Source organism: Erigeron canadensis, chromosome 7 (genome assembly GCF_010389155.1).
Source record: "Erigeron canadensis isolate Cc75 chromosome 7, C_canadensis_v1, whole genome shotgun sequence".
Taxonomy (NCBI): domain Eukaryota; kingdom Viridiplantae; phylum Streptophyta; class Magnoliopsida; order Asterales; family Asteraceae; genus Erigeron; species Erigeron canadensis.
In genome coordinates, this window is record NC_057767.1 from 5,433,994 (window position 1) to 5,461,967 (window position 27,974).

General features: G+C 33.1%; 2 protein-coding genes across 5 annotated transcripts; both read right to left on the bottom strand.

Annotated features, from left to right (window-relative positions):
* Positions 1–1,133: 1,133 nt before the first annotated feature.
* LOC122606972 (protein MICRORCHIDIA 6-like) lies at positions 1,134–17,623 on the bottom strand. Of its 4 annotated transcripts, none has more exons than XM_043779880.1 (20): positions 17,424–17,606; positions 16,233–16,386; positions 15,736–15,810; positions 15,593–15,627; positions 14,719–14,797; positions 14,508–14,597; positions 14,035–14,110; positions 13,553–13,631; positions 12,801–12,926; positions 11,836–11,934; positions 11,422–11,523; positions 11,067–11,198; positions 10,474–10,566; positions 7,918–7,969; positions 7,735–7,846; positions 3,515–3,765; positions 3,282–3,373; positions 2,936–3,000; positions 2,466–2,508; positions 1,134–1,397 (listed from the first exon to the last, which is right to left on the bottom strand). In XM_043779880.1, exons 1-20 carry the CDS (start codon positions 17,445–17,447, stop codon positions 1,314–1,316), a joined length of 1,863 nt encoding a protein of 620 aa, XP_043635815.1. In that variant the 5' UTR covers positions 17,448–17,606; the 3' UTR covers positions 1,134–1,313. The 4 variants fall into 4 exon arrangements, with proteins under 4 accessions (XP_043635815.1, XP_043635813.1, XP_043635814.1 ...); XM_043779878.1 differs by having other exon boundaries at positions 3,282–3,376; positions 17,424–17,603; XM_043779879.1 differs by lacking the exon at positions 17,424–17,606 and adding an exon at positions 16,733–17,064 and having other exon boundaries at positions 3,282–3,376; positions 16,233–16,474.
* Positions 17,624–19,886: 2,263 nt separating this feature from the next.
* LOC122606986 (anthranilate phosphoribosyltransferase, chloroplastic-like) lies at positions 19,887–26,321 on the bottom strand. Its single transcript, XM_043779899.1, has 10 exons — positions 26,041–26,321; positions 25,673–25,816; positions 24,782–24,943; positions 24,179–24,262; positions 23,008–23,196; positions 22,487–22,577; positions 21,807–21,866; positions 21,395–21,513; positions 20,790–20,933; positions 19,887–20,222 (listed from the first exon to the last, which is right to left on the bottom strand). The coding sequence occupies exons 1-10, from the start codon at positions 26,239–26,241 to the stop codon at positions 20,202–20,204; spliced, it is 1,215 nt and encodes a 404-aa protein (XP_043635834.1). The 5' UTR covers positions 26,242–26,321; the 3' UTR covers positions 19,887–20,201.
* Between the last annotated feature and the right edge of the window lie 1,653 nt (positions 26,322–27,974).

A 27,974-nucleotide genomic window follows, 5' to 3' on the forward strand; every position in this document is an offset into this window, starting at 1 on the left:
TCCAACAACTTTTTGTAACGAACGGTCCGGGATACATCATGTTTCCGAGAAATTTTTTAAAGTAAAATCGATTTAAATTATTTATATTAGTGGAAAGGTTATTACTCAGTATCATTTAAAAACTAAATTTATTGTAAAAACTAAAAAATTGGTTAAAAAAACATTTTGATCTGTTTTTAATATGTTTTTTAAAAACACATTGTATTAGGTTCATATCATATTGTGTTTAAACAATTTTCTGATTTTCACGCATTATAAAAAAATGCATTGTGTTTTTAGAAAACACAATAAAAACATATTGGGTTTTTAAAAAACACGATAAAAACACATAGTGTTATGTTAAGATTACAGTGTATTTTGGCCAATTTTCTAGTTTTTACAAAAATTTTAGTTTTCAAATAAACATTTCATATTAGTGAAAATAACAAAATTATTTATAGTAATAACTTTATTAATATCAATAACGACATTCATAGGAGAATGATATATATTTTACGGAACATAATATGTAGCAATAATAAAATAAATATGACAATAAAAAATTTTTAAAAGAAGTTAAAGACCCTAATCAAAATAAAGTGAAACGGATGTTAAACAAAAAGATATATATAATTGAAAGTTCAAGACTCAAATATCATTGTAATTGAAGATGATAACCGGAGATGTCACCGGTGATTACATCTGACGATGAAGATGATTAGAGACCCTTCCATGTGTAAGTTTGCTTTTAATCTTAACCATTAATGATTGTTGATCTAATGGTTAAATTTAGCTCTTTGGATCTCACCAACTTCGGTGGTTTCTTCAAATAATAGTCGTAATTAACAAATACAATTAAGTATAGAGTAAAACGGGATATCTCGATTAGGCACACTAGAGTTAAGAAATACCCAGTACACACTATCGTTGATAATCTAAATCTAGAAAAGATTATCAATTTACCAGTTTAAATGAAGAGTAAAAGCAAAAACAATGGCTTTAGAGCATGACTCAACACAGAGAATAAGGAAGAGGCTTGCAGAGATCAGGGATCTACAACTTGGTGGTAAATTGGATGTTCCACTTCAAATTTGTTGAGATAGTTTAGTTTATAAATTTGATGACTGGTTTGTGAAAGTAGCAAAGTCAAAAAATTGATGATAATATACAACATTTTATTCAAGACAGCGACAACAACAAACTATTACAGACCTTAGTTTTCATCTACGGTAACAATTTAGCAGTTAGAGGCTCGAAATAAATGTGCCGCCTATAAAATAACAATGATACTATACACACTAAGTTAATCAAACACTTGCACAGTTGTTCCCCCTTCACTTCTGCAAGTCCTGCAACTCAGCCAAAACATGAGCATACTCTTTTTGGGCTATTCCTAGTTCCATTTTAAGCTGCATCACCTGCCAACAATGCATAAAACCAAAAATAAAAAAATTGGAGTGGAAAATGCAGCTTATGTATGTGAAGATATATTGTTCAGGGCTTTAAAATGATGCTAACATGGTGACAACGGCCCTGGTTTCATGGAGACGGGCAAAAGACGGCGTCATCAGCGGCACCCGCTGATAATACCCCCTTTTTTTAATTTTAATTGGTTGTGGTTTCATGGTAGAAGACAAATTCATTGTGGTAAAAGACAAATGTACCCCCGAATTACTGTTCAAATGAAAATCCCTTTGAAAATTGATACACAAGGGTGTTGGGTTAGATGGTTATTTTTAACAAAAAGGGATACGAAACGAGTTTACTGATTTAGAAGCAGCCCAACATAATCATCATCATTGTAATAATAACTTCCATAATCAACTTTGAGATAATAATGATTGATAATTTTGAATAAACGAACAATATTGATGGTGGGTAACTCTGCCCAATCTTAGATTGGTCTAGCTGTCAAAGCCCGACATGATATGCAGATTTCAATTCAAATTTAGTTGGGTGCTATCAGTTCTTATGAGGGTCACACCGCACAGTTCACATGGAGCAGATGTTTTGCAAGAACCATGTACACTAGTTGACTTTTTTTTTTTTGAAAGGCAGAGATGTATATATATATATATATATATATAAACTACTAGCAAAATCACTAGTAGTCCAAGGATACAAATTTACAACACATGTACAAATTTAGACACCCAAAAGGTCCAGATCAGAACTGAACACCAAAAGAGATGGAAAAAAACCTGGAAGACAGCTCAGGAATGTACACTAGTTGACTAAAAAGTAAGAAACACCATAAGGAAAATAAAAATATTATACCTATAACAATCCTACACCCATCTAGAAGCTGTTAATTGTTTAGAGAATTAACATTTCTGTATCATCATTATGTCTTAGTGCAAGGTGAAATGAAGGCGTGAGTATTGAGTATGATAAAACAAACATGAATGGACCCTCAAAAACGAGAAAATAAAAACCGAGGTGCCAGATACAAAACAGTATCTGTATATTGAAAAGAGAAAAATTACCTTGACCTTAAGTTGTTCTTCTGCCTTCTCATATTCAGCACATCTGAAACAATGAACACGGTAACCACTATAAAAGTAGAGTTCCAATAGCGCTAGGAGTAGCCATTTACACCAATTTAATCATCAATGGGTCGATCCAGGACATGTGTCATCGCTAAAGAATCAAATTGATAATCTAAAATTTCGACATGCAAACTTATTACCAGTAAATAAACACAGCCAACAAGTGTTTCAAGTTAACCCACAGCATACCTAAACCTTATTACCAGGTAAATAAATAAAGGCAAAAAATGTTTCAAGTCAACCCAAAGCATACCAAACAAGTACCCGTTTTGACCCGTAGCCCAACTCGCCAATTTGGACACGTGTACTTAAGTTGGAATCACCAAGATTTTTAAAAAAAGCAAAAATAACAGAGAAGTAATATTAAGTGTTTGGTTGCTTGCAGAGCATATGTAGAGAATACTTACTGGGCTCGAAGCTTTCTGTTCTCTTTAAACACCTGTGCTGCTTCACGTGAGTTGACCAAACCAGGCTACAAAAGAACAACAATATGATGTTAAAAAACCTTTTTACTATAGTATAATCTTGATTGAACTAATACTACGTAGAAGAGGTAGCAATTTTGACCCACTTATCAATGGCTAATCCAGGTAATGTGTTAATCTCTAACATGTCAAATGGGTGAATTAAAGATATCACCTTGAAAACTGTTTCATGTCAGCCCCCAAACCCGTACAAAAAATTTCCGCTTGACTTGTTACCCAACCAGCCCACTTTGGCAACTCTACATTGAGCCAGCGGTTTCAGTCTTACCAGATCAACTCCTTTGTTAGCGTCAACCTCCATCCGAGGCTTTGATTTGAGCATCGTAGGTTGAACACTTGATTTTCTCTTTAAGTTTGACCCTTCTAAAAAAAGCACAAGGTAAAATAAGCATGTAAAACAAAAAGAGAATCATACACAGCCAATTTCAGGTTAGTTTGCAATGAAAGTACAGGCATTAAGATTCAGAACACACTTTATAATATTCATTTAAGACTTCTCACCGTCTTGAAAACCTCTAGAGATGAAAGGTTCTACTGGTTTTGGCAAAGATTTTGATTCAAAAGCAGCCTTGGTATTTATGCTGGTTATCATTGGTGGTTTTCTAGTTGAACCACCAGCACCATAGTATTTCCTCATGGGAACATTTTGTTCTGTACCATGCTGATACACAAAATTAGAGGCACCCGGAGTGGCTGATGGGGGCCGTGGCTTTGTAATAAATTTATAGCCAATCAGTCCACAATGGTAATCCCTGCAGTATTGGGGAAAAGGAGCATATTCAAATTTTACCAATATAATTGTCTAGAAGTATATATTCATCAGGGGTTAGGACGACAATAGAACCGAAAATCTACCAATACTGAGAGCTTAAACAACCTAAAGCAATTTGGTTCTAACCCGGACCATAAACTGTATACAAACTTGGGATTTTATAGCTCAAAAGATACCAGATTTTAGTCCCATGTATACAGCCAGGTAGGTGAAACTAATCATATTAAAAACTTTGAATATTTTATTTCTGAAATAGTTGATTGATACACTCCTCTTATCCATAATGTAAGTTGAATTCCCTATATTTATTTCATAATTTTGATGTGAATTGATACCCTTGAAACTTAACAGCTACATTCTAATCTTAGTAGCATAATAACAAAATTAGTTTTAACTAAGTGTATAATTGTTAATGTATGATCAATATGAATCCATTATGATTTTTCTAAAGATAGAAGTTATAGCAATTGAATAAGGAAATGTGCTTTGTATTTTTTATGACATTTTAGTGTATAGCAGTAGTTGGACACAACACATCGAGGATTTAGGAGGAGTTTTGAAGCTTATGAGACACAACCTACCAAAGGAAACAAAGTCCAAATGTTGCAGGAGGTAAAGTGGAGTATATGGGACATGTAATAACGCAGGAAGGTATGTCTACATATCCACCAAAAATTGGGGCAATCCAGGAATGGCGCAGTCCCACCAATGTCAAGCAATTAAAAGGATTGTTAGGACTAGCAGGGTATTACAGGTGATTCATGAGGAGTTTTGAAGTAATAGCAAAGCCCTTGACTGAATTATTGAAGAAAGAAGGTTATAAATGGACTATAGAGGCTCTAATTGCATTTGAACAACTCAAAGAGGCTTTGAGTAGTCCAGCAACCAGATTTCACAAATACTTTCATTATTGAAACATGCATCTGCTAAGGGAATAGGTGCAGTCTTCTGCAATAAGGTCATTCTTTAGCTTTTATTAGCAAAGCATTATCAATTAGACAACAAAGCTTATCAGTCTATGAAAAAGAGCTATCAGCTATTCTTATTGAAGTGGCATAAATATAAGGCTAGCAAACAATTTGTGATTAATACAAATCATCAAAGTTTGAAACACCTATTGGAACAAAAGATTGTCACTCCATTGCAGCAGACATATTTTCCACAATATGGGAGTAAATGATGCATTATCCAGATTGGGTATAGCTTTGTTACAAATGGGTTTAAGTTCCATTGATTGTGTATTGTGTGGGACAAAATTAACTGATCATGGCGGACAACTATAAATTGAATAAAGCTCATCAAGTTGGAACAAGGGACAATGGTTCCTAATAGATCATGGGATGGTTAGTTGACAAGAAAAGCAAGTTGTTGAATCCTAAGGACCAATCTCTCAAAAGAAATGTCATTTCTTTATTTCATTCTTCTACTATGGGTGGTCATTCAAGTATGATCCCAACTGTAAAGAGGGTGAAATAATAGTTCTATTGGAAAAGATGCCACAAAGCATATGATCCCAACTGTAAAGAGGGTGAAATAATAGTTCTATTGGAAAAGATGCCACAAAGCAAGTGGAATAGTTTGCTAAGGAGTGCTCAAATTACCAAAGATCAAAGTATGACAATGTGGCTAAACCAGGTCTTCTACAACTATTACGACTTCCTAAATATTCGGTGATATTTCTATGGACTTCAATTTTAGGTTACTCAGGGTGCAAGAGAAGGATACAGTGTTAAAGTAGTGGATAGACTCAGAAAACATGGTCATTTTTTGCTTTTGAGCCATCCCTTTACAGCATCCATAGTAGCCAAGGTGCTTTTATACAATAAGTTCAAGATTCATGGTAGTGCTGCTATGATTGTATCTGATAGAGATCCTATAAGCAACATTTGGCAAGAGTTTATAAGACTACAGGGAGTACAATTGGCTATGTCTTCAGCTTATCACCCCCAATCTCAAATAGAAGTCGTGAATAGGTATGTGGAATCCTATTTGAGAGGCATGTGTATGGATGACCCTTTGACATGGGTGAAGTCGGTTCCTTTGGCTGTATAATACTACAATGAAACATTACTTGGCATTAAGCCCAACATTCACATACCCTACATACTTGGTGATACCTGGAGGAGTTGCATAGAAAACAAGGCATGATAAAGAAGTTGAAAGGAACTTTGGAGGCTACAAGAAACAGGATGAAGCAATTGGAAAATAGGAACTGAACAAATCGGGAGTTTTAGTTGGAGATTGGGTGTATGTGAAGTTACACCCATTTGCTCAACAATCATTGAAAAATCACAAGCACCACAACTAGAAATTATACCTTAAGTACTTTGATCCTTTTCTAGTATTGCAGAGGATAAGCAGGGTTGCCTATAAGTTGGACTTGCCTCCAGATGCACAAATCCACCCTACATTCCATGTTTCTTTGTTAAAAAGAGCTAATGGGTCAACTACACCTACTATGCCTTTACCACAAGGGGAGCGATTTATGTTCCAACCACGAGCAGTCATCGGAAGACACATGGTGAAGAAAGGAAACAAGGCAGCCATGAAGGTACTAGTACACTTGGAAGAATTGCCAACAACTTGGGAGTATCCGAGTGATGTAAATGCAGGTTTCCGAAATTCCATGTTTGATGACAAAAATCATGTTAAGTGGAGGGTATTGTTACGTATAAAATAAGATTTTAGTACTCTTTTAGCAAGTTGTAAGTGAAGGGGGACAAAGTGTAACAATTGGTAATAGTTGGTTAGAAATACTCATTCGATTGAGCTAAGAAAACTGGCCCACTAAAAGGACTTAAGGCTGCCGATCTTAATTAAAAATTAGTCCTGGTTTTATTAGTTACTTGGGGAACAAGAATTAAACCCTAATTTTGTAGCCTATATATATATATATATATAAGTTTCTCCCTGTGTATTAGTACACACTTTTTAGTGTAAGATACGTTAAATCTCTCGTGTCCTTCCTTCTTCCTTGTGTGTGTGTGTGTGTGCACATTATAATCCTAACAGCTGGTTACAAGGTTGCTGAAGCGCGGTTAAACCCTATTATAAATGTAACAATGAACGAATGAAATGATATACTTGATTTGATTCATTTTCTCCTCTTTCATTTCTCTCTTATCACTTATTTATATGTGGGAGGTTTGCCTCTATTTATTTCTAGAGATGGAGTTTTGATGTAACATATCTATCTTTTGTAAATTTTAATAAACTTTAATAAATAGTAGAAATTTTAACTCCAATTGAAAGCTAGAAAATCTTCATGCCGGTCAATAGTAAGCTTTTCTTCCAATTCCTTTTTCTTATAATAATACTATTAAGATAATATAGAAGGTCATCAGTTGAATAACTTTAAAAAAAATTCACTTCTGTTTCCATTTCGATTGGTACAAGAAACAATTAAAACAAGAACCAATTTTAAAATAAACTCCAAGATCAATAACCAGTTTGGTTTTTTGTACTCGTCATCGGAGACCGACTTTTGAAACTGTTATGTTATTTTTAACATATAATTAGTGTTGCAAATATCGGCCGGGTGATATATCGGATATCGGCCTTCAACTGATACGAAAAGTGGGTTATCGGGCCAGCTTATCGCTTTGGTCAAATTTCGGTCAAACTCGGCACTTATCGGTCAATATTGGCCATATATCGGTCAACAAAAAAAGTTGACTTAAAAAAAAGGGTTAAAATAAGTAATAGGGTATAAATTTTAGATAAATTTATTGTATATACTAACATTTATATATATACTAACAATATATACATTTATAAAACACAAATTGTATATATTGTTAGTATATATATATATATATATATTAGATAAATTCCTTTACAATTTAGGGTACCGATATCCTCGATATATCCGATATATCACTTATCGGGGGTCGGCGATACGATACCGAAAGCGATATTTACAACCTTGCATATAAATGTTATTACTTACCAATACTCCCATGTCATTTCTTTCAACCGATGCTTAAGTTTTTGGAAGATAGAAGTTTTCTCAAAATCCTGCTTATCATGAGTAGGCTCGATAAAATTTGCTTCAAGGATACCTGCAAAGAGCCTTTGTGTGATTAGACACCAACTAGTTTTCATTAGAGACCAAAAAAATCTAAAAACGTACCAACTACACCTCTCCCTCTATTTCCAGAAAAGCTAACCATGGGACAATATGGCTGTAAGGAAGAACAAAGAAATGCAGATTATGTGTCATTGATCAGAATATGTAACTGTGGGACCTAAAGAATGATAGTTATTGAAGTTTTGATTTAGAGGTGGCAAACTTGATGTGTTTACTTATAAATGGGTTCGTGTATATAATTCGGCCATGTATATATATATATGGATCCGAAAAGTTTCATATATGTATATATAAGTCGTTTTTGAGTTCGTGTATATATATATATATGTAACCGAAATCTAGACAAAATACATATATAAATCGGTTGTGATTATACATGTACATATAGATCCGAGTTTTTGACTAGAGTTATATATATTTCGGTTATATATACCCGAAATCCTTTAAATCCGGGTTCTTTGATGCGAAATCTTGTGGAATCCGAAAACCTTTTACCCGAAATCTTCAAATCGAAACCCTTTTGGTCCGAAATCTTTGTTCTTGGTTGGATTCGAGGTTGTAACTTGATTTTTTTTTCGGTTCTTGTACTTATGACTACAAAACGGAATTATTTAAATCCGTGGATAATAAGTAAATCTCGAATTATTTTGGTTGTTTTTGGGTTAGATTTAGACTTGTTCTTGGTTATTTTGGTTAGATATTACTTAGATCCGAATTGTCTTTGGTGAATTTGGTCTAAAAATGTGTTATTCGGGTCGGTCAAAGCTGGTCAAAGCTGTTTTCTAGTCAGTCAACGCCGGTCAAATCTGCCGGATTATGATTTTGGGTTCAAAAATCAGATTTGTTGTTAGTTTAGGTATTATTTCGGTTTGATGTGGATTTTTGGTTAAAGTCAAAATTGATTTTAGATTTGATTAAGTCAAAATTAATGTTTTCTAGTCAAAAGTCAAAATTAAGGTTTCTTGGGCAAAGTTAATTATGATTAGTCATTTCGAGCCGTGCTTATAATTGAATCAAAAATTGTCGTAATATCGAAGTGATATGGACTTATGTATTTATATATATACAAGAATCAATTTAACATGGACCTAAACATATATATCATCGATTTAATAAGGACATTGAATATATATATATATATATATATTTTTTTTTATATAAATATAAAGATTAATGGACTTAAAGGTATAACAATAATCAATGACTATCGGACTTAACATATTCCATACAGACTTTCCATAGGAGGACTTGACGTGATATAGACATTAAAATGTGACATTATTAAAAGATTATTTCATTTGGACAATCTATAAGGACAACATAACTATTATATATATATATATATATATATATATAATATATATATATATATTATGGCATTTGACGAGACATAATGGCATTTCCTAAGACACTAGTATACGACATGGACTTGTGCAATTAAGTAAGTACTTACTGGGTGACTTGTAGACAATGTAGGACTTTTGGACAAATAGTGAGCTTATTTCAGGTGTATCTGACTGTTCGTATTCTTGTTCGTTGATCTAGGATATCTATATTTGTGCTGCTTTCAGGTGAGTTTCGTAGCCCCTTTTTATTACAGGTTTTGGGGTGAAAAGTATACTTTTTCTTTTTAAACAGTTTTGTCGATTTCTGTTTATGTTCAATATTGAGCCTGTGCGTATAGAGTTACTTATGTCATTTGACGTGCTTCTGTCTTGTTGTATGTGTGTGATTATGTGTTTGTTGTTGTGCTTTATGACGTGCTTATTTGACGTGCTTTTATCTATTGGAGACTTGAGACTATGGACTAAGGCAGGTACCGTAAGGCCGGACTTGGAGACATTGAGACTTTGAGTACTTTAGGTACATTGAGTACCTTGGACATTGAGACTTGAGACTTGAGACTTTGAGACTTGGACTTGAGACTTACTTGACTTATATGGCGTAACTCTGCTCATTATATATTGAACAAATACTTATTTTGACTTAAAAGAATCGACAAAAGACTTATTTCTTGACTAGACTTTTTGACTAAAACCTACGAACTCACCAACCTTTGTGTTGACATATCTTAGTATACTTTTCAGGTACTCAGACTAATCAGGGATAAAGACTTTTATGCTAGGACTGGACTTCGGAGATTATGCTCCATTGCTTATTGTCAGACTTTAAGGCTACATGCCTTGGACTATCATGTAGATGGACTTATTGTATTGAGCTGTTCTAGCATCGTTATGACTTTGAACTCATGTTTTGGGAATATATTCATTATATTTTATTTCATATAGCAGTATCTATGTAATTCCATGTCGTGCTGTACTTTTCATGACACCTCATGTTTCCGCCAACGATGGGGTGTTACATTAACCAAAAAACCTATAAAGATTTGACACAGGGTGCTTCTGTTTAACCCTGACTAGCATTGGCCCGTAACAACATGAACCATTAGACACTTGATCAACCTAAGCAGCCCGTAAATTCTTCCACCTCAATTTAGATGATGTTAACATAACTTTTTAGATCAGTAGAGCCTCTGTTAACTTGAAAATCACAGGAAGCAGTTTAAATCTGTTTAAATAAAGAGAAGGTAGTGATCACCAGGATCAGACGATTTTTGTGGTAGACATTAAATCCGTGGACATTGACACGTGGAGCCTCTTTGACAAAACCGATCGTTGTAACTATTGGACCCTGAGTTGATAAGATGGTACATCAGGTCAGTGTGTTTGTTTCAACCTCATTAACTGTTTTCCTAAAAGAAACAATATAGAACAAGGTTAATTGCATAAAACGGTAACCAACTTTACTCCAGCTTCCATTTCAGGTAACTATTTGTAAAAAACTACTAAAAATTTCAAACTGCCAATTTTTTTGGTAAAAACCCTCAAACATAAAATTCAAATAATCATAAAAAAAAACGCCAACCTTTCTATGATGGGTAGTTCAGGTTAAGTATTACCTCAAATAGAAAGTTTAAAATCTAAGGGGTTTTTTTACAATGCAAATAGAATTGGTAGCTGAAATAAAAATTGAGCCAAAGTTTATAATCTAAGGGGTTTTTTACAGTACAAACAGAACTGGTAGCTGGAATAAAAATTGAACCAAAGTTCGTTCGCCTTTTTATGGAGTTAACCTTATATTCATTCCTTGAAAAGTATATCACATTCAAGTATCCATTTAATTAGATCAACCTCGGGAGTTCTATACATGATATATTCTGGGTACTTCAAGTCTGTAGCGACATTATGATATAGGACGGTTTTCCCACGTAATACTATCGCAAATGTTTCCGGTAACTTCAAGTACAAAATGGATAAGTATGCCTGTAACAGGATAACGTATAGCAATTTCAGAATGTTATACATAAGAAGTTAGATAATACATCTAAATATAAGGGACCAAGAGTTTTGATCATGACAGCCCTAAGGGTTGTCTTTTAACATGCAAGAATGATTGTACTCCACGTGCAGTGGTCTTAATGACAGCCTTAGGACTATCATTATCAAAACCCTACATATAAGATCAAATTGTAGCACATCAACTCACACGGAGAGAATAACGGAGTTGATTGGCAATGTGTCGTTCACTAGCTTCTTGGCGAGTACCATCTTTCATTTTGCCAAGTGCATCCCGGGTAATACGAATATCCTAAAGCAAATTAAGCAATGAGAAATCATGCCAGGAAATACTTGCCCATATAAAATAGGGAAACCAGCATTTAATTGTTTGTTTTATGAACTAGTTAAAATCATTCAGATAAAAAACAAATGGATTTAAAAAATGAAATACACTACATGTCCTTTAGTCCTGTATTTCTTTATTTCCATATGGAAGGGTTCATAGAAAATTCTCCCAACTTGGTTCTGTCCTGTGGTATATATCAGATATATTCAAGCACACAGCTGATAACCTTATTCTCCATTCTATATGCATGAAATGAAATAAGAGTGCATCAAAAACCTCAGGTTCCGAATCAAAATCAAGCTCCATAGTCCCGTCCTTGTCAAGCCATAAATTGTATACGATGACTTTTGTGCCATGAGGACCAATGTCTTCAAACTACAAATAAGAAAACCTTGTTACGTTTCAAAAAAAAAGAAATTTCCAAGCAACAAACTTAACATAGTTACTCACCATGTCAGGAGTTGGAACTTATCAATATGTTTGTTACCATTTAATAATATACTTACCCAAATTCGCTCGCATTTGGTTGTCTCACTTTTGACCACAAGGAAGAAAAAAGAGCACTCTTATATTATGTGACATTCATGGTGACACCTAATAACCATAGTTGTCAAGGGCGCAGGGGGCCCTCAATGCGCAAAGGCATCGAATATGGCCTAGGCGAGATGCGCAAAAAAAGCGCAGGACTGGGAAAGAAAAGGCGCACTTATTAAAAAAACACAAACGCCATCGAAATTGAACTTTAGCAATCAAAAACCAATATTCCATTTAATCAAAAGCTTGAAAACAAATTGTTCACAAATTGACAACAGAAAATCTTAAAACTAGATTGTTCAAAATAGAAGTAAACATAAAATACCTTCCAGTGATGAATATATTTTGTGATATATATTGAGAGGTATACGTAATATAAAAGGTAATTCAATGAAATATTTTGGATATATATGTTTAATATACCTTATATTATTAATTAAAATAATGATAAACTCAAGAAAGGCGCCTTTTCTTAGTGGGCCTTGGGCTTAGGGTTTTGATGCGGTTAGGTGAAATCGCCTGGGCCTAGGGCCTATGCGCACAAGGCGATGGCTTTTGACAACTATGCTAATAACTATGAGATGGGTGGTCATACAGAGAGCATTATGTCACAAGGAAAGTACTAAATACTATTGCTAGGTCATATTGAATGGTTTGAAAAATGATGAAAGACTGAGAAGTACAATAATGATGGAGGCCAAGCTTACTTGTTCTAGTAGTTTCTCTTGTGTTGAATATGGAGACCATTGCAACAGCATGGAAAGATTTAAATTGAAGTTATCTGATTGCAGGAAATCAAAAGATCCTGTAACGTAGTTCAACTCGTAGTGGACCTGGATTTTAAAGAGAACTTAAGTAAGTGAGTAATGATATATCAACCTAACAAATCAACCTAATTCTTTTATCACTTAACATGTGTAATCCACTCATTCTCTCTCCAAATATCTTCCTTTGATTATGCCAAATGTCATCATCATGTTATTAGGTTGATCATTAGGTTGATAAATCATTTTCCTAAGTATATAAGCACAGGTTATGTATGATTAGAGGTGGCAATTTCAATTCATTTGGTAACTAATAGGTTAATTTAGGGTGCTTCTGTCTCAAACAGGTCAAATGAATCAGCTATAAATTTCAGCTAAAAGGAAAATGGGTTAAAAGCCAAATTATTGAATAAAACATTAAAACCTCCTAAATCTTTATATTCAGAGATCCATATTATTATTGTAATAATATTGATTCTGTATAATTAGCTCATAACTTGTATATAAACATTTGGACACAAAAGTGTTGGTGGGGTCAACCAAATCCAGCAAATAATAAAAATGACCAATTTCAACTCGGAACTCAACCTGCACATGGTACTATGGTAGAACTCCTAGATGAAATGAAAAATGATGCCGGGAATTTCTAACAAACAAGGCCAGCATAAGAAGATCTCGGGAACTGAAAGTCTTACCATAGGAACTACTATTCTGTCATATCCCTCTCGAGTCAAAAATGTATATGATAGAAGTCCAATGCTTTGGGTCATTTTCCTGATCATTAAAAATAACAAGATGATATATATGGCTTGTCATTAATTCATATGACTGCCCTTATATTTAATAGCCACCATTCCCAAAAAGACTGCCCCAAAACAGAATATCATGATAAGAAAAGGATAAGTCAAAGAAGAAAAGAGCAAAAAAGCTTTGTCAGAGATAGCATACAAAAAGTCTCAAAGTCCATATGAGTGTCCAGAAATGCAAGCACGACACATTCATGGCACAAAGTATTCAATATTTATTAATATTACTGAAGTAAAGCAATAAATGTGATTCGAAAGCAAGTTCATATCGCATAAACAATCAAATTGAGCCAACTTAATCAATACAAAAAGAAAACATATGAATACTCATTGATGATTTATAGTAGTAAGCCAAGAATGAAAAATAACACCTGCCAATAACGCTGCGACTGAAAACTATGACATCAGCTCCAAGCCTCATAGAACTCGTCTTGAAGCCATTTCCATCTGAAAAACTACAAGTCAGTAAATTTAAATAAGATAAAGTAGACGTGGAAAGATGGACAGGCCAGATGGTTTGATTGGGACGATTGTATCAGAACTAAAAACAAAGTGGGTCCGTTAGGTCGATACGTAAACACGTTTTTGTCCATTCTTAGACATAATTAACTTGTCATAACAATTACAAAAACAACGTTAGTACAGCACAACGGTATAAGAGGTTCTATACATTTATGATGAACTTTTGACACTTTTAACCTGTTCCCTTCTAGATATATTGCTTAACTTGGCTCATTTGGGGGGAAAGACAACACCCAAATTGACCAATTTATAAGTAAAGCGGTCAAAATTGCAACCTCTAGAAAAAGGTTGTACTTCTACAGCTTTCGAACCAGGAACTTACACTTTCCAATCGTTGATATTGACGACTTATCGGAAAATCCAAAACTCAGACAGCGGCGCATTGCTTGTGGATCCATCCCATTTCCATCATCTAATTTGGATATACAAGCTCATGTCACAAAATTCTATTTAACGTATGTAAAAATAGAAATATGCCTAGCAGGAAACTTCAAAACATCACAAAAATTATCAACGGAGAAGATATATGCTACCTTGAATTAGCAATGCCGAAGTTCCATTTCTTGGGTTTGAGGTCTTATCTATATATACATAGGTGGCTCCATATTGTATCTACACATAAATAAGAACTCATATGGGAAATGTGGAGTAAATTGAAACGAAACAAGTCATAAAATGACATACAACAGAGGCAGGTACGTCTTTGGCATATGGCCCATTAATGCAGGTCAAAGAATATGTAATTCTTATAGAACATAAAATGGTTTTGAATCTGTGAATCCAGAATTTACAGAATCTTTTACATGCCACCTTGCACCAAGGTCTCACAAGCATCGCTCAAACTACCTCCCAAGATAAGGAATAAGTTTTAGTCATCAATAATGTTATATGCAGAAAGGTGCAGGTCGGAAAAGTTGGGTAGCAGGTCATAACTGGGTAATACTTTATGCAGGTACTTTATGCAGGCCGAGATTGGCCGGGTTGAGTTGAACTGCAAACACTTTTTTGTCCGCATTTTATAAAAGGTACTACATTATATATGACATAAGTAGATACTATTACCATTATATACTTAGATATACGAATAAAGAGATTCCGAAGATTGTATGCATTAGAGAATTCAGTTTAGGCATCTTTTAACCAGTTCAACCTGTCTGACCCAATTGTCTATTTTATGTTTAGCTATATTTTTATGAGCCAATGACCAGTATGGAAAAATAATAACCTGAATCTACTCATATGGAATGTATGATCTTTCCACTGCCAAGTGCCAAACATTTATGGGATGAGGGCAAACCTTTAAAGCCAAGTATTACTTAATATACCGGTAACCTAGGCTAAAAAGTTAATGAGGTAATCATATAATCTGATATGCGAAAGGTCTAACAAGAGCAGTGACTATTTTACCTCGTCCACGGCATTGTCAATAAGCTCTGCTACAGCTGCAAAAACAAATCAGCTATTACACTTGCATTTGGTACTTCTTCCAATTTAACCAAATATGGCGATCCAATATACACTTTAAATAGATAGGGTGAAGCTCAAAATACCACCAAAAACCCATTTGTGAGAAGTAGCATTTGAGTGAAGAAATCTCGGGTGTATATGTAGATATGTCGAACCAGCTGAAAATCATATAAGCAACCCATTAGCTTGAAACAGATAGAACGCATAATAGCATATATATCTGTTGGTTCCTATAGACGCTCGCTTGTAAACACTGCAAAACACAAGACTTATGAACCAGATGCTACTATATGTAACAGCACACATACATACAGAGAAGCGAAGGGGACTAGAGGTGACAACTTTCAACCCCTTCACCTAGTATAGGTCGATTTCGGTAAAGCTTAATCCCGGGTCATTAAAAATACTTGACTAAAAAGTAAAAACATTAATCATACTTAAAACATTTGTTATTTTTATACAAAACAGTAATCATACTTAAAACATTAATTATTCATAAAAACATGGACAAAACAGAAAAGAAATGTCTGTTGGTTAACCGAATAAATTTCACAAGGTATAAAATGAGACAGAAAGATACACTGAGTTGCAGCTTTAGAAGTAAACTCAGTATCGTAAGCTCCGGCTTTCCAAAACTGCCGAATTATAGGTGCTTTACAAACTGGTGATGTTGAACGAAGGTCTACATCTGGCTGTTTTAATTGATCTGATATCCCATATAAATTTGGCTCCAACTTAACAGCATTAGCATCCATGTCAGTAGGAACGCTATTGCTAAGTAAACTATAAATATTCTAACAGACTATTTGTCTATTTCATTACCTGTAAAAGTTATTCAGTCATTAGGAAGTCAGTAAGAAACTTCCAAAAATTTTTCATTTCATAAAAATTTAAATCATAGGTATATATATATATATATATATGTATAATAGAAGCCTAAAGACGTTTGATTGAAAACAGTACAAGCACTTCCTTCTGAGTCAAGTACAACTAATCATATTCAAGTAGATTAAATACAAACAGGTGCAAGATTGTTCCGATTCGAGAGGCAGCCGTGGGCCGTCTCTCAGATTGACTTACTTTCGAGGGGTAGCTTTTCTCCAACAATTTGAATCTTAACCCTTTAGAGCATTGTAGTTTGTTTTATGGACAACAACTACTCCAGCAAATTCCGCTATTGGTGGAGTATGAAGAAGGTGGAATGTAGACGGTCTTATTTCTACCCAACGTTAACAATTATTACTGAGAAACCCCAAATAATAAATTGGAATGTTTCAGCCGCAACTCACAAGCAACAAAGAGAACAGGTTAATAACACCAACTATAAAGTGTAGTTTTTTTTTACCATACAATACCAAAATACTTTTGTTCTTAATCCATTTTAATACTGTACAAAGTTATTATGTAACAACCCATTTTCATAAGTTTTCACTGTTCATAATTGCTAACTACTACCATGATTAAAGTTTTAATTGCCCCCATTTGGTTATTACCTTTTACACTATAATAATTACCAAACTAGAGCATTTAAAACTTACACAAAAAATTAAAATTGCCAAGAAATGTAATTCATGATCCCAAATGTGACAATGAAAATTATAAAGGAAAAGGCTTTTCATGATCCCAAACTGTAACTAAACAAACCCAGTTTTATAATCATAACCTAAGTTCCAAAAAAAGAACAATCTATGAACAAGATTAATAAGTTATATATAAAAATAATGATAATTAATATATATATATATGTATATATGTTCAGGGAAAATCATACCAATATTGTATTTGCAAAGCCCATTTATAAATAAGTGTCAAAAGGAAATGAAAAAACATTTATCTTTGAAGTTGATTACATGCAGCAATGGATTCTGTCGGATGACTGAGTGAGTGTATCAGTGTGTTTGAATTGGGTAGTTAGCATATTAGAGGGTGCCCAATGGTGAGACCAGACAGTCCGCTGTCAGCGCCACCACATAAAAAAAAAAACAACCCAAAGACTAATCCTCAAAATTCACTAACCCATTAATTTTTTTTCTTCTATTTTGTAGATAGAAAAAAAAAAAAAAAAATACTCGTCCCAAAGACTATGACCCGGATGAGCACAAGGATGCGTGGAAGACTAGTCCCATCCTAGGAGTGTAAGAAATGAATTGGAAAACCGAAAAACCGGTCCGAACCGCGTGATCCGAAACCGAAAAAATCGAAACCCGAAAAAAGCGAATACATAAAAACCGAAGTGTAACGGTTCGGTTACGGTTTTCAATATTCATTACCCGCGGTTAACCGAACCGAACCGAATTTTGATATATACCTACATATAATCATATATATGTATATTTACACATATATGTATTCCATAAATACATCATTTACATATCTTTTTAGCTAAACTTTTGTATTTGTTGTCTAAGATATTAACAATTTTACTAACTTTCTTTCACAATCTATAATTAATTTTGAATATTATAAGTAATTTTCTTATTTATATATATATATACTTTTTTTAAGAAAAGTTGTTAACTTTGTTTAAGATATTTATAAAAAACATTAGTAATATCATATAAAAGACATTTTAAGTAGTAAATCATGATACTCTTAGATAGAAACTTGCATTGTATAAATAAAACGTTAGAAAAAAGTAATTCACAATTAGATAAAATGTATTTATTTATAAAACAAATATTAATATAGTTAAATAACTATTATATAAAAAAAATTAATTAATGCAATGTAAATTGACTATTGTAATTAAAACTTAAACTTTATATTAGCATAACTTTAATAAATGGTTAACCGAAAATAAAACCGAAATTAACCGACTTTTTCGGGTAACCGATTTTCAGGTAACCGAACTTAACTGTTCAAAATTTCTAACTAACCGAACCGAACCGAAACCCGAAAAACGGTTCAAAATTTATAGCTAACCGAACCGAACCGTTTACAGCCCTATCCCACCCAATGGTGTAGACTAGTCTCTCCATGCCGGACTAGTGAGGGACGAGCCCCATTGGGCACCCTCTTAGGGGACTAGGAGTGTTAAACAAGATTTTAACCAATAATATTTATCTAACTCATTTTACTTTTTCAATTTTTCTACTCAACCCTTTCAACCCTTTTTACCGACATTCCATAAAATTTTCAACCCTCTCAAATTTATTGTTTTTTTCATTTTTCTTTAGCATAACTTTTAACTATAAATATAATATTACCTTACAAACTAAAACACGAAAAATACATTGCAAAATAATATATTTTACTTCCAATTTTGTGACTATTTTATGAAATCAGGTTAAAAACAAAACTGTAACTATTAAAACATGCATAATTGTTTGAAAAGTTTGGAATACTTAAGGGCCTAAGTTGAAAAATAAAATAAGAGATAAACATTATACGTCTTCTTCCTTCTCTTCATTATTGTTGTCTTTTTCAATGTTTTTTTTATAGTTTGAATGGTCATAAATCAAGGCATCCCCCTCCAACAGCTCATCCCCTTTTTCTCTCTCCATTATCACCAACGGGTTGTAACCCCACTCTCCAATCCGCTCGAGCATAAATTAAAGGGTGGCGTCGGTGTTAACGCCGATATGAAGTCATAAATTGGGTAAGCCGATGACTACTCCGAACGCCCTTAATATATCAACACTCAACAGTTGTGTTTTTCAAAGCTTGTTTTACTGTCAAATTAAAGCTACACTTGTCCCGATGCCCTTACTATATCAACAATAATGTTGGCATTTATTTATTTTTTAGTTTATGCATTAAACGGTCACAAAGGACCCCCACCAACCATCGGACGTTGCGTCTTTTCTTGGCCCAAACCCTCCAACACCGCAGCTAGACGTCGTTGTGCAACTAACGTCGAATGCCGGTCTTGCGTCCGTTGTGCGTCCGACGACCTTATAAGGAGGGGTCTAATAATGTTATATTTGTACGTATTAGTATACGAGTGTGTAATATTATTATAGTTTCGACTTTTACGTGTTGAGTCAGTTTATACTATAAACAAGACAATTGGGTGTTACATTACATTTACCATAGTGTTTTCCAACATCAATGTTTTACTTTACCTCATACAAAAGAATCTATTTTTCCTAAAATCTGTACTATAAGTTATTAAAAAAACGATGGATTATTTATCTACATTGTTATTTACACATCTTTAGACAACTTAGAAAAATATTTATACATATATAAAAAACTAAATCACTATAAAGTTAAAAGGCGACAATAGAAGAGATGAATTAAATTGTAATGTTATTATTATTCTTATTATTCTTTTGCATGTTTCCCCCCTTTGATACCTCACTAGTTCGTCACTTCGTCGATATCATTAAAGAGACAACAAATGAAATAAATACACAAAATTTTCTATGATCTTCGTATGATATTATGATAAGGATATACCCATGCATGTGCTTAAACCATGCCATAAACCCTATAACTGATCTAAAAAAGAAAGTTAAAAAACTGATTCGGGTTTTCTTTTGCCAAACCTCCTGCAAATAAATCTACAACAATTCGTCGCTTTGAACAATATTGCATGATCTGAAACTCAAGCTAACACTTTAATATTCTGCAAAAATGCATCAAGCGTCAATGCATCACCAAATTTAAAACAATGCAGAATTATACATGTGTCAATTTCAATCATTTATTTATTGGGTCATTTTGGGTTATGTTTCATCTCTAACGGGTCAATCATGACAAGCAAGGGCGGTACCAAATGGGGGACAAAGAGGGACAATGTCCCCCTCAAAATTTAGATTTTGTCATGTATTTTATATTTTTCGTGGATTTTTAAAATTAAATTGTAGGTTTTTAACATTTTGCCTGCTTTAAACTTTGCCCCCTTTGAGATTTTTCCGACACCGCCTCTGATGTCAAGTAGAAGAAATATACAGTGATAAACTAGTTTTACACAACCTAAAGTGTCTTGTTATCATAAATTCCTGGATCATTTTACTCAAATAACAAAAAAAAACTTATTGATATATAGTATATGTAGAGATTTTTGACCAACTATTTGTATGATATTATTACATTTGTGTCAGGTCAGCTATACCCGTCCCATTTCACAGCCCAACAAGCTCATCTTGCCACATAGAAAATATACCAACTTTAAACAGCGGATATGACTTACCATGGAGTTGTTGGAGATATCTATCCATGAATCAAGAGTTTTGATTGCCGTTCCAGATTCTAACGTTTCACGGGCCACCGCCACCCCGTCTCCCAGGCTATTTACACATCCGCTGACCAACAAGGCTGCTGCCGCATTGAGAGCCTAGAAACAAATTCTTGTTAGCAGATAGGTCGAAAGTCAAATGTTGCTTTCTCAGAGATGGTAGGACGAAAACAAACAGATTTCACTTAATGATAGATGGTTGAAATCTGGCAACAGAAAACAGATCAAACCGTCGAACAGAACCAAATTCTGCCAAGTGTATTTCCAATGCGTATAACCTCCTCAAGGAAATAATACTGCTATATGACACTCATTAGTTATATACTTATACTAGTTTAAAAATAGTTTTGACCAAACAGTGTCTCAAGTCAGCCTGTATCAACTCGTAACAAAAGTTACTCATTTTTATTAGTTAGACCTGTATCCAACCTGTCCAATTTGTCACCTCTAGTTGGATTGACGCACAACAGAGGTATTGCTAACTCTGGTTAAATTTCGAACTATTATCACATGAGCACAAACATGTGTAAAGTTTGAATTTGGGCAACCAAAAGACTTACAAATGCATCAGCAATAGATCCTTTTTCTCCTGCTAATACACGTCTTAAGATTTCTGCATTATATTTAGAATCACCACCACGCAAGTCATCTACAGTGCATCGTGGCATCCCAAAATCCACTGTCAGACAAAAACATTAAGTTAGTTAAACATGAGAGGAATAATAAGAAGGCATGACAAGTCCTAAATATTGCATGACTATATACTGTTGATTTGGTTCTAAATTCCAACACAATACCAATTGGCATTGAGTGGATGCGGTTAAGACATGATGATATATGATACATATTTATCGTTATATTGTACTTCCATGCAGAGTGCATGGTACCCGTTTTGTAGGTTCACAGTCTCAACACTTATAGCACACAAATTAATATTAACAAAAGATCTCAAGTAAATATTTGAAAGCTTACATGGATCAAATGAGAACTTCTGAATTGAACTTTGTGTAACATCAATGACTAGCCCCGGCCCTGAAATTGGATGAAGTGTAGAAGATGAAGATATGGCTCTAAAAAAACACAAAAGATTGATTGACCTTTCAAGACATTGTACAAGGTATTTGTTTTTAGCAAGCAACATAAGTTTGAAATTGTAATATACAGAATACTCCAGATTGCAACAAATAGTTGAAGCAACACTCCAGTGCCAAACAGAGGTGGCTAATTCTGGGAACCTACGATGTCTCTTTCCCAAATCCTTTAAATAACTTCAGAGGGTTTTTTTTGTCATTTATAAATACATATTAGTAGATATTTAGAAAAAGGTGTCAAACATAATGGTTAAATCGATCACATGTAATCATAGCAATATTCGTGCACATGTGATCAAGAATCCAAATCTCCACATAATTGTATAACGGATGATAATCCATGCCTCCACACAATTATAAACTTCAAAATTACACATAAGTTATTCAGAAAACAATCAAAAAACAATTTTCATGTAAGGAATAATCATCGGTTGGGCTTGATTTGAAAAGTTCTCAAAGGTTCTCGCAAAAAAAAGGTTCTCAAAATAACTTTTCACTATATATATATATATATATATATATATATAAAGGTATAAGTGTATAACACAAACAATATCTTACCAAGAGGGCTCATTTCATCTAAGCCTTCAGAGTGGACAACAAGTGCTCTTTTCATGCCAAACCGTTGAAGTGCTTTTGCCATTTTATGAACCTATGCAACATTAAATTATATTCAATAACATGATTCATATATTTAGCGACATAAGATGATATAGGTAAACAAAGGATAGAATGCTCCAAATCATAACAGAACAAAATTTTCTTTTGGCACCAACCTAGAGGTGGCAATTTCGACGCATTCCGTTATATATGGGTTAATATAGGTTTGTTTTTACTAAAATGGGTAAAATAAGAAAAAAAAGGCAAAAAGGGAAAGAGGTTAAATAGCGATTAGGGTTCAAACCAGTTACAAGCTGCCAAATGTATATTTAATGTATAAGATTTCCTAAATCGTTTTAGAAAAAACTGAGGATGTTACAGTGATAAAGTTGTTTCGGAATCATATCTAAGAACATCAATTAACTAAAAACATTTCAACCCATTTGCCACCTCTGTGTAAAGTAGTGGTAGAGAAACTTAACTAGGTCTTCCTTGTAGACACCAACAACTGCATAAGGTACACTTGCTGGATTTAACATAGGACCGAGAATGTTGAATACAGTTTTCACTTTGAGTTGCTTCCTCACAGGTCTAACAATTTGCATTGCAGGATGGTATATTGGAGACATCATAAAACCAATTCCTGCCATTTCCACACACCTTTTGACCCCCTAATCCAATGAATAGCAAAATGGAGCAAAGATTACCAGGGAAGTAAATCATATTTACTTTATAAACGTGAATTTCTATACTTATTTACAACTACTTCCCTACATATACTACACTTCATTTCTATAAAATGCAAAACAAAAAAGTAACCTTTGCCTCATAAATGGTAAGAGATTTGTACAGGCTTTTATAATCTAGAAAGTACTCCATCTGTTTTGTAACATATCCCGGAGACCCGGAGTATATTCTCAATATCTATATTAGCGGTCTTTTAATGTTTCAAGAAAGTTTTTTTTAGTTGTTTCACGGTTAATAAGCTACTTTTCTCAAAAATCGTTTTTGTTAACATATAAACAAATAAAAAAGGAACAAACACGACACACTCTATGAGAATAAAGTATTTCTAATTGATAACCAAAATATAAATTTAAAGTCAAATATAATCTTTGTAAAATGTATTTTGTTTTCATCCTAAAAGAGGGCGTATGCAATATGCATGTAAACTGATTATTAAAACTTGTCAGTTTGCCAGTTTTACGTGTTTGGGGTAGAAGTACATAATTCTGAAGAAGGGATCCAAATATAATATTGCTGTAAAAAAATTGATTACTGGGATATTTGTAAAAGAACATCACTATTCTTAGCTTTAAGCAACTAATTATCAGATTCTGATTCTAATTTATGACCATTATATGATTGCTTTCAAAACTCCATCAACGGTTAGATACATAATTTGTCTTTCTTGCTCTAACAGAATGATGGTTTGTTTGGAATAAAAGATCAAGTACCATGGTTTAAAAACCTGATCACAGTTTTACTTCAATTGAATAGTTGGCTTAGTTTTCTGGGCATCGAGAAAGAGCCTGCTAATACCCACAATGAGATAACAAAGGAAATATATTTCAATGTCATTCTATGAAAAAATGTTAAATGGCATAGCAACTCGTAAAGCATTATCCAACCAAAATTATGAAATCAACAAACCTCAGGGTCTAACTCAATCGCCACACCTAATTCTTCTAAAACATCTGCACTTCCACAGGCTGATGAGCTTGACCTATTTCCTTGCTGGCATTACATAATTTGGATCATTATAATCTTTCAAGAATAACCTCAAGATACACCAAAAATACTGCATAGAGGTGACAACTCGTAACTTAACCAAATTACTTATGAACAGGCCAATTTGGGTTATGTTTCCATCTCAAACAGGTCATATTAAAAAATGGCAAAAGGAGGACTGGAGCAAATGGACTCAACGAAAGTTTATTATCAAATAAGCATACAAGCTGTTAAGGGACTTTTATTTAAAGATTTACAGTATATGTTATAGATGGTTGCGTTTTAGTTTCACATTTCCTTTTCTCATTGTTCACTTGTTAACTTCACTTATCTTTTTCGGACCTATCTTACCTGCTTGGAGCTGTTTTTTAGTCCTAGTATGTACATCTTTCGAATTAACACATTAAATATTGATAAAAATATATATGAAACTTCATCCCAAAAAAAAGTGATTACCCAGCCGGTTCCAACCTGAATAGAAATTGACTAGTTACAAAAGAAGCTAAAGTTGGAAAACAAATATACCTTAGCAACTTTTGCTCCACAAGCGGCTGCTAATATAGATGATCCAGTTGAGATATTTACTGTATTTGCACCATCACCGCCGGTTCCAACTATGTCTACAGCATCACCTAACCCTTCTACCTTTTTACAATGTTTGATCATAGCTCTTGCCAGTCCTACCACCTGCTCATATATGATTCCAAAATTCCAATCAACCAAACTACCAAAAAGCATTTCACAATGTTAATCAAAACTGCTGCATTTTGAAATGTGGGTCAGGCATGCTAATATATGCACTTAGGGATCTAAAGTATAAAAATAAATGTAATAACACAAGAGGTTATAATCACTTGGAGCATCTCCAATGATGCACCTTTTTATAGGTCATTGACATGGCATGTCATCAATTACAAACTTTTTTCAAATTGTAAATTTACTTTACTTTCTACAAATCATATAAAAATAAAACGGGTAACAAATGAGATTTTCGCTGTTAAGGTTACTATGGAAGGGAGAGTCTTTGACTTAGAATTACACGGCCAAACAAGGACCGTTTCCGAACCCATTCCCTAATGTTTTACCTAGGGAGGTACAAACCTATCAGGACACCTGACCACTAGGCCACCTACGTGGTGGTTAGCCTTACAAATCAAATAGACATCAAACTAAGAAAACTTACTTTATATACCATTTCATAAGCATGTATCATTGTGGATGCCCTTAATACAAAAATGCGCTACAAGTTGAATTTTCACCTTTTTAAGGCCAAACAATAGATTTATTGATCGAAACAAAAACCATAAATCAGGAACTACCAAAAAGTACTAAATTTAATGATATGAAAAAAATAACAAAAACTAGCACCAATAAAGCTTGTCAAAATGAATATATAGCATTGGGGTAAATACTTACTTCTTCGTAAGTTTCGCCTTTGGCTCTCAAAAGAACAAGAAAAGCACTAATCAAAGATTCATTTGCATCATTCAACAAATAATCAAGACTTTCTTCAGCCTCTTCTTCTGTCAAATTCTTTCTTTCAATCAATGATTCAATCAACTACAACAAACAAACCCCACCAATCAAAATTCAAACTTTTACACAAATTAATCCAAGAAAACATAAAACTCACCATAAACAAAGAAACACAAACCGCCAATATATATTAAAACTTTAAATCAAAGTAAATACAAAACCCACTAATAAAGATACAAACTTTGAAACATTTTAGTCAAAGATAACATAAACCCACAAAAATTAAAAAAATACCCAGATGAAAAAACCTGTGAAAACGATGTAGTTTTGGAGGTTGTGCCAGGAACAAACACATTTGGATTTGCAGAAGATATCAAATTCTTGAAATTATTGAAGGTGAAGTTAGAGTGTAGATTGAATGAAGAGTTTAGATGAAGTTGGGTTTTGGTGAGAATGGGTGAAATTGATGATGTGAGAAAGGTATAATGAATTTGAAGAGATGATGCCATTGAATTGAAATGCAGGTTGAATATGATTTTGCTTTGATTGAATGAATTAAAGTAAGTTTTTTGTGTCAGGGGTGTAAATGCTGGTGAAGTGGGGGTTGTTCTTTTTTTTTTTTTGGGATAAGTTTATGTAACAAACTTTTTAACGAATGTGTAAATACTAAAGTTGTATCTATTGAACTCGAAAATAATGTATTCAACCAATTAAAATCAGACAAGTAACATCTCTATATGGTTGTTATATATGTTTTCTTACATACAATAAACATTTTTTAAAATTGTTTACATGTAATACACACAACTTTAGTTATTTCCTACTATAGACATTCATCCAAAGTTTATTACATTACAAGATACTTATTTTTTTTAAGAGCGTATTAAATGAACAATTTAAGGTTTTGTTGGTAGTTCATGGTTTACAAAATTACAAGTCAACTTTTACCACAAATAGTCACAATACTTACATATTAAAAAAAGATGGGTTTTACTAGATGAAATTCTAAAGATTTTCGTTAAGGTGTATTAAATAGTTGTATAATTATCATAAAAATCAGGAGGTGAACATTTGATATGGAAACGTCCAGCCTTTTTATGCACGTTAAGTAAAGCCTTAAGGGTTTCATTTAGCATTTTCTTTAAAAAAAACTATTTATTAAAAAAAAAAACTATTACTTAAATAAAAATTAAGTATTCAACTTTTTTAATATGATAAAAGTTTTATTCTTATCTAGAAACTAGAGCGCTCGTTGCAGCAGTGATAAATGGTGGTGGCGATGGTGGTGATGTAATGGCGGTGACGGTGACGGGTGGTGGTGGCGAGCGGCGATGGTGGCAGCGGAGATTGGTGGTGGTGGCGGTCGCGCCGATGAGGATTGAAAATTATTGATGTAATGTGATTGTGATGTATACAACCCAACCCTGCTCAATTTTCACTCACATTCACAATCAAATCGAAACTATTTATTTTATTATATTAATACAATTTAAAATTGTTTTTATCATATTAAAAAAAACTATTTATTTTAAATAAATAAAGAGTATTTACAATAATCTTGTATTAAAAATAACAAAAATAAAACACAAAATCCGTAAAATCTTAAAACTACATTCTTGAAATATAATTTCATTTTTAATAAAATTTATGTCAAAATGTACGTAAAAGAAAAATGTAAAATACCATCATTTTATATTTATATAAAAAAATTTTATAAAATGTTAGATATTAATGAAAAACTAACAAAGGATGAAACTAATTATATGTAATAAAAATTTATAATATAACTAAAATAGGAGGTTAAGGGTACAATTCACACCTTTAAAATATTTTTTTAGATCTAATACTCTCTCTTAATTAATCTAGATTTTATATTAATATTTGTAGATAAAGTTTCATTAATTTATATTTTTTTATTTTCCATCAATAATTTATATTTTTCAGCACTGAATACTTGATTTATATTTATTTTTAGCCATCAACTTGAGAAGATTTTAATCATTTAATTAATAAAAAATTTCAACATATAAAATATTGTCTACAAAAAGATATTTCAAAAAATGAAAATACAATATATGTATTCAATGTAATTTTGACATTGTTTTCCTTATAAATAAATATAGGTTACACATATAGATATCAATATCGACAACATGACTAAAGATAAATATTAGCTTATAAGTAAACGTTATAACGTATTATAAATTAATACTTATGAATGTCGTACATTGGTTTGTCAATA

Coding starts and splice junctions, on each gene's coding strand:
- LOC122606986 (XM_043779899.1), bottom strand. CDS start 26,241: ATGGCATCATCTCTTCAAATTCATTATACCTTTCTCACATCATCAATT. Junction 24,944..25,672: donor AAGGCGAAACTTACGAAGAA/GTAAGTATTTAC, acceptor ATATATGAGCAG/GTGGTAGGACTGGCAAGAGC. Junction 23,197..24,178: donor CGATTGAGTTAGACCCTGAG/GTTTGTTGATTT, acceptor TCATTGGATTAG/GGGGTCAAAAGGTGTGTGGA.
- LOC122606972 (XM_043779878.1), bottom strand. CDS start 17,447: ATGGGCTTTGCAAATACAATATTG. Junction 15,811..16,232: donor TTCTAAAGCTGCAACTCAGT/GTATCTTTCTGT, acceptor TATGATTTTCAG/CTGGTTCGACATATCTACAT. Junction 2,509..2,935: donor AACAGAAAGCTTCGAGCCCA/GTAAGTATTCTC, acceptor TCATTGTTTCAG/ATGTGCTGAATATGAGAAGG.